Source organism: Megascapheus bottae, chromosome 26 (assembly GCF_031878675.1).
Source record: "Megascapheus bottae isolate mThoBot1 chromosome 26, mThoBot2.hap1, whole genome shotgun sequence".
NCBI lineage: Eukaryota > Metazoa > Chordata > Mammalia > Rodentia > Geomyidae > Megascapheus > Megascapheus bottae.
In genome coordinates, this window is record NC_143534.1 from 17,155,713 (window position 1) to 17,166,151 (window position 10,439).

At 35.5% G+C, this 10,439-nt stretch overlaps 1 protein-coding gene across 1 annotated transcript; it reads left to right on the plus strand.

Moving 5' to 3' along the window:
• The first annotated feature begins 959 nt into the window (after positions 1-959).
• Positions 960-3,331, plus strand: Thnsl1 (threonine synthase like 1). Its single transcript, XM_090319030.1, has one exon. It carries the CDS (start codon positions 1,027-1,029, stop codon positions 3,271-3,273), a length of 2,247 nt encoding a protein of 748 aa, XP_090175156.1. The 5' UTR covers positions 960-1,026; the 3' UTR covers positions 3,274-3,331.
• The last annotated feature ends 7,108 nt before the right edge of the window (positions 3,332-10,439 follow it).

Consider the following 10,439-nt stretch of genomic DNA (forward strand, 5'->3'; position numbering starts at 1 on the left):
TGAACAGTATGCATGTAAAAGACATAGGATAGGAAATAAAATGTCATACCCTTGTTCTGCAGCTTAGAAAACTATTTAAATACTTTACATATAGGTATATTATTTCATTGTAGTTTATTGTGAATTCTATGAACAAAAAGTTAATAAATAACATGCTAGTCTATCATCATGTTCATATAAAGGAAAATATTGCAAATTTTGTTAAGAATTTGTGAATTGCAAGTGATATGCATCCCAGCTTCAACTGCTCTTTATATCTGCTGTAACCAATAAATCATGAAGCAATTTTATTATATTCCATAAAAGGAAAAGATACTAATTTGATTTAGTATATATATATATATCTATACTTAACATATATATATACTAAGTATATACTAAATATCCACATGCTAAATATATGTATACTTTGTATATGTGCATACTTATGTATATGTATACTTAATGAATGTGCATATATATCTATATAGAGAGATATAGTATATATATAGTAGATATATATATAGTATATATATATATAGTGTGTGTATATACACACACTAAATTCTGTCTGTTTACAACCTTCTTTAATATGGCATTTGCTGGGTAACATTTCTGTTTTTTTGTTTTCCCGTATATGGAGATTTGAAAAGGTATTCTTGACAAACATTAGGTGTTTTCTCTCACATGTGGGAAATAATCTGAAAATAGAGTAGGGACAGTTATGGTTTAGGTGGGAAAGTAATAAATAACAGAGGGGCAGGGAGGAGGGTGGTGTGATTATTCATGTATACAAATGCCATAGTAAAAACATTTTATTTGTACAAACAATGTTAATAATTATAATAAAAAGAAAGGACCTTATTATAAAAAGAGCATGTGCAGTATATGAGGGATTTGGATGACAGTATTTTTAAACATGTCACATATTCAGTGAGGATTTTTTTAAACGATTGAAATATGTAACCAAATGCCTTTCTTGTTTTTATGTCTTGAAAAGGGCTAAAACCAATTCTTAGATTGACCTGGCAGGAAAGTGAAAAGAGAATGTTCCACTTTAACCGATGCCAGCATCTGAAGCTGATAACACAGAAATGTGTTCCTAGAATTCATGTTAAAATGGACAAACATGTGCAGCTGTTTCTTTCAAGAACCTTTGCATTTGCAGAATTAAGGAAGTCATGGCGTTCAATCCATTCTCTTGTTGGAGACAAAAATATCATCCTGATGGGGCCTCCTGGTGCCGGGAAAACCACAGTGGGCAAAATAATAGGTCAGAAACTAGGTCGTTGTGTGATAGATGTGGATGATGATATCCTTGAAAAAAACTGGAATATGAAGATTTCTAAAAAATTGCAGGATGTTGGTAATGAGCAGTTTTTAGAAGAGGAAGGAAAAGCTGTGTTAAACATGTCTGCATCTGGAAGTATCATTTCCCTCACTGGGTCCAATCCCATGCACGATGCTAGCATGTGGCATCTGAAGAAAAATGGAATAATTATATACCTGGATGTACCTCTAACAGATATAATTAATCGTCTAAAATTCATGAACATAAAGATGATTGTAGGCCACAATTCTGGAATGTCTATAAAAGACTTACTTAAATTTAGAAGACAATATTATAAGAAGTGGTATGATGCTCGAGTTTTTTGCGAAAGTGGGGCTACCCCAGAGGAGATAGCAGAGAAAGTCCTAGATACAGTTAAGAGATACCAAGATGTGAATTCTGAAACATTCATCTCAACAAGGCACATTTGTCCTAAAGACTGCCAACAGAAGGTTTCAGCAAAATTCTTCAGCGAAGCTGTGATTGAGGGATTAGCTTCTGATGGTGGACTCTTCGTTCCAGAGAAGGAGTTCCCCAAACTAAGCTCTGGTGAATGGAAAAGCCTAGTAGGAGCAACCTACATAGAACGGGCCCAAATCTTGTTGGAAAGGTGCATACATCCTGCAGACATACCAGCTGCCAGGTTGGGAGAAATGATTGAGACTGCTTATGGGGAAAACTTTGCCTGCTCCAAAATTGCCCCTGTCCGGTACCTTTCAGGCAACCAGTTCATTCTGGAGTTGTTTCATGGGCCAACAGGATCATTTAAAGATTTGTCTTTACAGCTTATGCCTCATATTTTTGCATACTGTATCCCACCCAGTTGCAATTATATGATCCTTGTAGCTACATCAGGAGACACAGGGAGTGCCGTCTTAAATGCCTTTAGCCATTTGAATAAGAATGACAAGCGAAGAATAGCTGTAATCACCTTTTTTCCTCACAATGGAATTAGTGATTTCCAAAAAGCACAAATAGTTGGCAGTCAGCAAGAAAATGGATGTGCAGTGGGTGTTGAGTCAGATTTTGATTTTTGCCAGACAGCTGTAAAAAAAATGTTTAATGATTCTGATTTTACTGGCTTTCTTATCATGGAATATGGAACGATCTTAAGTTCAGCTAATTCCATAAACTGGGGCCGACTGCTTCCCCAGGTAGTTTATCATGCTTCTGCATATCTTGATCTCGTTAACCAAGGGTTTATTTCTTTTGGAAACCCAGTAGATGTCTGTATTCCCACAGGAAACTTTGGTAACATATTAGCAGCGGTGTACGCCAAGATGATGGGAATCCCTTTTCGAAAATTTATCTGCGCCTCTAATCAAAACCATGTTTTGACTGACTTTATAAAAACAGGACTTTATGATTTACGAGAAAGGAAATTAGCACAAACCTTCTCACCATCAATAGACATTCTCAAATCTTCAAACCTAGAGCGACATTTATACTTAGTGTCAAATAAAGATGGACAGTTAATGATGAAATTATTTAATCAGCTAGAAAACCAACGTCACTTCCAAATAGAGAAAATTCTAGTTGAGAAACTCCAGCAGGATTTTGTAGCTGACTGGTGCTCTGAGGATGAGTGCCTGTCAGCTATTAACTCCACCTACAATACTTCAGGATATATTTTGGATCCACACACTGCGGTTGCAAAAGTGGTTGCAGACAGAATGCAAGACAAAACCTGCCCAGTGATTATCTCATCTACAGCTCATTACTCAAAGTTTGCACCTGCCATCATGCAGGCCTTAAAGATTGAAGAAATCAGCCAAACTTCATCTAGCCAGCTTTATTTACTAGGTTCCTACAATGCCTTACCTCCACCACATGAAGTTTTATTGGAGAGAACCAAACATCATGAGAAAATGGAGTATCAGGTTTGTCCAGCTGATGTGAATGCCCTCAAGAGTCATGTGGAAAAACAAATCCAGATTCAATTCATAGGAAAGGTTTCTGAGTAGAACATTTCCCCTGCCCAGTAATAAGCATGCAATAATAAATCTCAGCTGTTGATTTGGAGTGTAATAGTATTTTGGCTTTTTATGTAAATGTCTTTATATACTTATCTGTTAACTTGGAAGTTCAACAACCTTTTCTCTAAGACTGGTTATTATACTAGTGCTGTACCTTCTTAGATCTTTAGTCTAGAAATGACAAGTGGTAAATAGTGTATGGATTTGTGTACTGTCATACTTTGTTTTGTGTGCAGTTACTATTCCTTCACCTGTGTGTGTGTGTGTGTGTGTGTATTTGGGTGTGCACGCGTGCCTGTGTGTGTATGTGCCATTCCTCAGGCTTGAACTCAGGGCCTGGGCACTGTTGCTAAGGTTTTTTTTGAGCTTTTTTTTTTTTTTGCCAGTCCTGGGCTTTCTGTCCCTGGATTTTCTCAAGGCTAAGGCTCTACCACTTGAGCCACAGCACCACTTTTTGGCTTTTTGCTATGTATGTGGTACCGAGGAATTGAACTCAGGTCTTCGTGCATGCTAGGCAAGCACTCTACCACTAGGCCAAACTCCCAGCCTTTTTTGAGCATTTTTTATTGTTACAATTAAGTGGTTACATATATTTTACAGTACTGTGACCTAGTTATTCTTAGCAATTATCACATTCACTTATTTTACTATTATAATACTGAGAATCATAGTTCTAGTCTACAAAATTTTATAAATGTTGGAATATACAAAAATGTCTAGAATTACATAGAACAAAAGGTTTCACTCTTTGAATACTGACAATGAAACCTTTTCCTCCAGGTCCCTTTGCTAGGGATTCAGTTGTTCTAAGCTTTTTAGTCAAAGCTAGTGGGCTATCACTTGAGCCACAGTTCCACTTCCACCTTTTGCCAATTAGTTGGAGCTCATGGACTTTCCTGCCTCAGCTGGCTTTGACCCACAATCTTCAGATTTCAGCCTTTTAGTAGCTATAATTACAGTCATGAGCCATGAGCATTTGGCTCACCCCACCCCCACTGCCCCCAATGAATACTTTTAAGCAGACCAAAACAGCTGATACTTGACAGTTAAATCAGCACAATTGTTAAATACTATAAGTACAAAAATTTGATTTACTTCTCAAAGTAGCTAATTTGTATGCTCATTTATTAATATTATGAGCACAATTTTTATTAAAGAATTTATTAACATTGATTTTTACATCATGAGCAGAATTTTAATCCTTTTCAAATTCCATTTTATACTACACACAGTATGAACTGGATAGCTGGTCATTACTTTGCCCTTGTTGTATTTATAATTGACTGATGAAGTTTGTAAACTGAGACAGTATTCAAAGTCCCTGTTTCAAAAGCAAAGCTTCCCCAAATCATGACCTTTTAAATAACTCAGAAACTAGTGACTCAAACTTGTAATCCTCGTTAATCAAGAAGCTGAGGTTCAAAGCCAGCCTGGGTAGGAAAGTTTGTGAGACTGTTATTTCTGAATAACTACCAAAAAGTTGGAAGTGGACCTGTGGCTCAAGTGTTATCCTTGAATAAAAAGCTCAGAGACAGCACTAACACCCTGAGTTCAAGCCCTAGGATCAGGAAAATAAAAAGAACCAAAGTCAGCTTACTATGGAGATGCTTGACTACCCATGTTGCTAACTGCACTACAGTATTCACAATAGCTAAGTTACACAATCAACCAAGGTATTTATTAATGAAAGGACACATGGCAAACATAACCAACATGATTCACTCTTCTGCAATGAATCTCAATAACTTTGTTGAATGGCAGCACCTTTGTGCAACTACTTAAGGATCAAAATATTAAAAAAAAAGCACACAAGAAGATTTGCAAGAAAATAGATGTAACTGGGAATCACTCTGTGATGAAATAGGCTCGATTCAGAAAGACAAACATCACATTTTCTCTCTTAGGTGAAATAGGAAGGCAGGGACATGAAAATAAAAAAGATTACTAGGGAGAATGAAAAGAAGGAAGCAGAAAGGGTATTAGAAATGTGAATTCTAAATATGAATATAATCAACATATTAATGTGCAAGAATGGAAATGTCATAACGGAATACCTTGTACAATTAATATACACAAGCAATTAATATACATAAATAGTAAAGAAAATTAACATTTCAATGAAAAGACGAAATAGTGCCTGTATTTGTATAAAACATGCTAGTATACAACATACATGTATATTTTTATTTACTTGTATCTTTACATGCAATTTTGTCTATTTTATGCAATTGTCTATTATTTGAAGTCCATTTCTATTTAATCTGTGTATTGCCTCTCTTTAAATGAAAATTTTCTTGGCAACTAACTCACCCCACCAAAATTTAAATTGTATCCCTATGTCATAATAGATTTAAACTATGACTTTCATATAAGAACTCACTGGATGTTTTATTTCTGGTCACTGAAAGCATCTGTTAGGTAATGGGCTGCTCTCTACCACAAAATGGCATTCCTAACATAGTTTGTCTTGGCTAACATTCTGCTTCATTTTCTGGGCAAACTACCTTCATGAAAAAAGAACTAATGATAAAGTTTTAATACCTTAATAACAGGGATCATTTTTTAAAGTTTTTAATTTGCTTATATGACATCTCTGACAACCTCACTTAACCTGACTTAACTCAATGTGAGTTCTGAAGCCAGAAATGTAAAATCTAGACAAGTTAATCAGAAAAGAATGGAAGATTCAAATTCTATACACATTTCTTTATTCTTTTAAAGATATATTTTAGTAGATATTTAAACAACACTTAATTATCTAATTGATCATTGTGTATATGACAATATATGTTTTGCAGAATAGAGGAGGGACAGTACTTAAAAAGATGATTCCTGACCTCAAAAACTGTGGCTAACCATGTGGTATCTCATGCCCCAGCATTCAGGAGGCTAAGGCAGAAGAATTGTAAGTTCATGACTACAGTGGACTGCATATGTAGAGAGAATTTGTCTCAAAAGTCAACCAACCAACCAAAAAATAAAAAGTGACTCATACCTGTAATACCAGCTACTCAGGAGCTGAGAACTGAGGCTCACAGTCCAAAGCCAGCCCAGAAAGGAAAATCCATGGGAGTCTTCTGTCTGAACTAACCACCAGCAAGCCAGAAGCAAAACTATGGTTCTACTGGTAGGTTGCTAGCCTTGAGCCAAAAAGCTCAGGACAGTGCACCAGCCTTGAGTTCAAGCCCCAGAACTGTCACACATACACAAAAATGAAACCACGTACAACACAAAGCCTTCTGTAAGACAGTGGGTACATAAATGAAAGGTAATATAATAGCCTTTTAGAGGAAAAGGGTCATTAGAGTGGAATAATCAAAAAAGGTATATCAAAGACCATAGAAACTGAGGTGAAGTGTGTGGCATCCTTTCCTCTATCCTTTTGGCTGAATTTGGTAGATCTGCTCTCCAAGGCCAGTTCCCTCAGATGTGGCTGTGTTCTGTTCCCTTCAACAAGGTTGAGTAATTTTCCACATCACTTACTTTCTCTCCCTCATCTACTTCCCTCCCCTGGAGCTGTTCCTTCCCTGGCACTGCCATGATCTTTTTTCAAATCTTATCAACAGTGAAACTTCTCTACGATTCTGTCCATCTACTTTTTATTTCCCAAATCAAGGTGCTTTGACAAGTTGTTCACTACACGATTCCACCACTTCTCATTTGCCCCCATGTCAAAGACATGTACAGTGTAAGGATAAATAATAAATACCTAAGCACAGTACTGAACAAAGGGACCCCATTCATACATTTTCTCTACTCTTATCTGTTCTTGTACAAGTATTTGTCCAACAAAATTTTTATAGACTTCAAATTCTTTGTGATCCTTTATAATAACGTAAAATTAGTGCTCATACTTAATATTTCTAGAACAAAATGAATATAAAATGAAAAGGATCAGTTTCAGGCTATGGTGATAATTTCTAGGCTTGACTGACTTTGAAATGATTTTACAATATAAATAGTGTATTTGTATGATTTTGAGAAACAAAAATTTAAGTTATTTAAAATCATGTTTCAGTCCAAATAGAATTAAGAAGACAATTGTTTTATATGAGGTTTTAAAGTTTCGTAGCAGTTCAGCTTCAGAAACAGTCCTATAGGGCATATATTGATTGCTCTTGATCCATTACAAACCATTTATAACTCAGACTTTTTAATGTTAGTAGAAAACAAAGTAACTGTTTTCATGTGAACATGAAATTAATGAATACATGATAACTGTTTTTGCCTCCATCCAAGAAGATGAAGAAAAAGTTTATATAAATAGATTTGTGTGAATTTATCTGTATACCTCAACCCCCCAAATCATTAGTTTTATTGACTTTTAAAAACAAATATACTTTCTTAAAAACAAACTTCTTGGGGCAGGCATGTGGCCTAGCATGCATGAATCCTTGACTTTGATTCTTGGGCTCCGCATACACAGAAAAAGCCAGGAGTGGTGCTGTGGCTCTAGTGGTAGAGCACTACCCTTGAGAAAGCTCAAGGATAGTGCCCAGGCTCTGAGTTTAAGCCCCAGGACTGACAAAAAGAAAAAAAAATTCTCCCCCACACCCTATACACACTTTTCACTTATAGAAGCAAAGCTGATGGATTAGCCAATGTCAGGGAAAATGTACTTGTCAAAGACAAGACAATCAGAGCTCTGCACTGAAAGCTTGCAGTTGCTTCCTCAAGTTATATGGTTTTCTTCTAAATTCTGAACTCTTTCTGGATTGTGATTTTCTTCATATCATTGGGGTACTAAGGTTGTTTGAGAAGCCACTGTCTCCTGTGAGCATGTGTCCACTGCTTTTCAGGATATTATAGACATATTGAGATACTTAAAGTTTACAAAATGTACAATTGTGAATGATAGGTAAATGTAATTGATGGATGTTAAGGACAGTTGTAATTTTAAATTAATTTACAGCAGATTATTTTTTAATGAAGGAAGTCTCATATGTGGTAGATGATCTTAAAAATGAGTTAAATCAATGCTATGTAATAGTATAGCAAAGAAGATATCTGCTCTTTGGTCAAGTAAAATGGAGAATCTGGAAGATGTGGGGAAAATTTATTTTACCAAAAGTCATCTAGATATTCATTTTCAAAAGATTCAAAATTAGGGGACAAAAACGAGAAAGGGGTATCAATGTATGTGAAGTAATGCACCTTCTATCTGGCAAATATAACTGTAAACCTATTAATTACAATAAAAAGAACTTAAAAATTGGCATATACAAATTTTAAAAACTATACAAAATTATCAGTATGGCAGACAGCTGCAGGCAGCCAAGAAGTGTCTGTCCTTTCTTGTACCAAATGATATTGAGGGACGTACAGAGCCTGTGGCTCCCTATCACTGGCTGAGGTTTTGTTTTAGTTTCATTTACAGTTTTGAGACAGACTCTCATTAGCTGGCCTTGAGCTCATGATCCTGCCTCAGCCTCCCAATTGCTATGATTATGAGTGTACACTAGCAATTTCGAATGTTTTACTTTTATTTGGGCTCTAAGAAAAGATTGGGATATTCTTATTTTTCCCTCATAAGTCTCAATATTGAGTTAACATTTTTCTAATTTTAGTTTATGCCAGTGTAAAGGTAATATTGGTCATGATTGCTAAATATTTTCCAACATTATAAAGTTGCATAATATTAGAAAATCAGTACTCACAGAATTCGACTATAGAAAGTGGTAAATAGGCTGGTTATGGCTGCAAAGTTCAGGTGAGAGGAGGGTGGGATTAGTAGGAAAGAGGAAATCTGCTGTCCACAGGCTGTGTGGGTATCCGAACTTTCCGAGGGAGGAAAAATCATTTTTGAATTTCCTCTGTAGCAAACACAACACAGTAATTATTGTTTCCTGGAAGATTTTTATCCATTACAGTAATTTGGTCTTTTCTGCATGATTGATTTCCTGTATCTCAGTTTTTCTATGTGAAGTAGATAAGCAATACTTGTAATTTTTCCCCATGTTTTGGAGAAGAGTGATCATTGTGATCAATAAACAAGCCCTCTTTGATAGTAAATTGCTGGGAGCATGGCCTAGTGGTAGAGTGCTTGTCTAGCATGCATGAGCCCTGGGTTCAATTCCTTGGTACCACATACACAGAAAAATCCAGAAATGGTGTTATGGCTGAAGTGGTAGAGTGCTAGTCTTCAGAATGCCCAAGGATAGTGCTCAGGTCTTGAGTTCAAGCCCCAGGAATGGCCAAAAATAATCATAATAATTCTCATGTGAGACACACATTTGTGATGTTTAATTTAGTGTAATATCTCCATGATTCGTGTGTGCTGTGCATATTTGTTTATCCATTTGTCCATCTGTGCACACCTGGGTTGCTTCCACACTTTGTCTATGGTGGATCAGAGATAGACAAATACAAGCATGCCGACACTACATCATATCTTAGTTGCACTAATGGCCATAGCACCTTCTCAAGTAGCTACACAATTTAAAAATTAAAACTGCCTTTTAAATGCAAAATTATACCTACTTAAAAACTGTCTTATAATTGAGATGTAGAATTGCAGTTTCCCAATGTTCTTTTCAGGTCTACTCCCAGATTTAATCAATTCTAAATTAGCAGTTTCCTCTGGCACTTTTCCTCCATGAATTTTGCCCACATGCTATATTGTCATTTTTTATTTTAGCTCTAGATATTATCTATTGACATTCTTGTGTGAAGGATTAATATCATTTATTATATATTTTCTTACCTCATTATCCTCTCATTTCCATGTCTCACATCCTTCTAATGTAGATATAATTTTTGATTAGATCAAAGTTAATGATCTCATTATCATATGTCTATGAATAATGTAGATGTGTGAGTTCTAATATGACTTATTTTGTTTCACTTTGGGTTTAATATGTTTATTCCATTTGCTTAGCTCTCTCTATACATGAAACAAATTCACCTGAAATCTTCTTACAGATGCACAAATGCCCATGGTTCTAAATCATTAGGTTATCATTCAATATTAAATCATATTTAAAATTTATTCTAGAAGATTTACACCTGATAACCCTCTATCCTATTCTAAGTTCAACTGTGTGCCATAGAATTTCTAGGTACCACGGAACTTAAAATATATGCCTTGGGCTGAATTTATTTAATGTGTAGACTTGTATCTGTGGACTATCTCATATCTATATTTATATGTATAT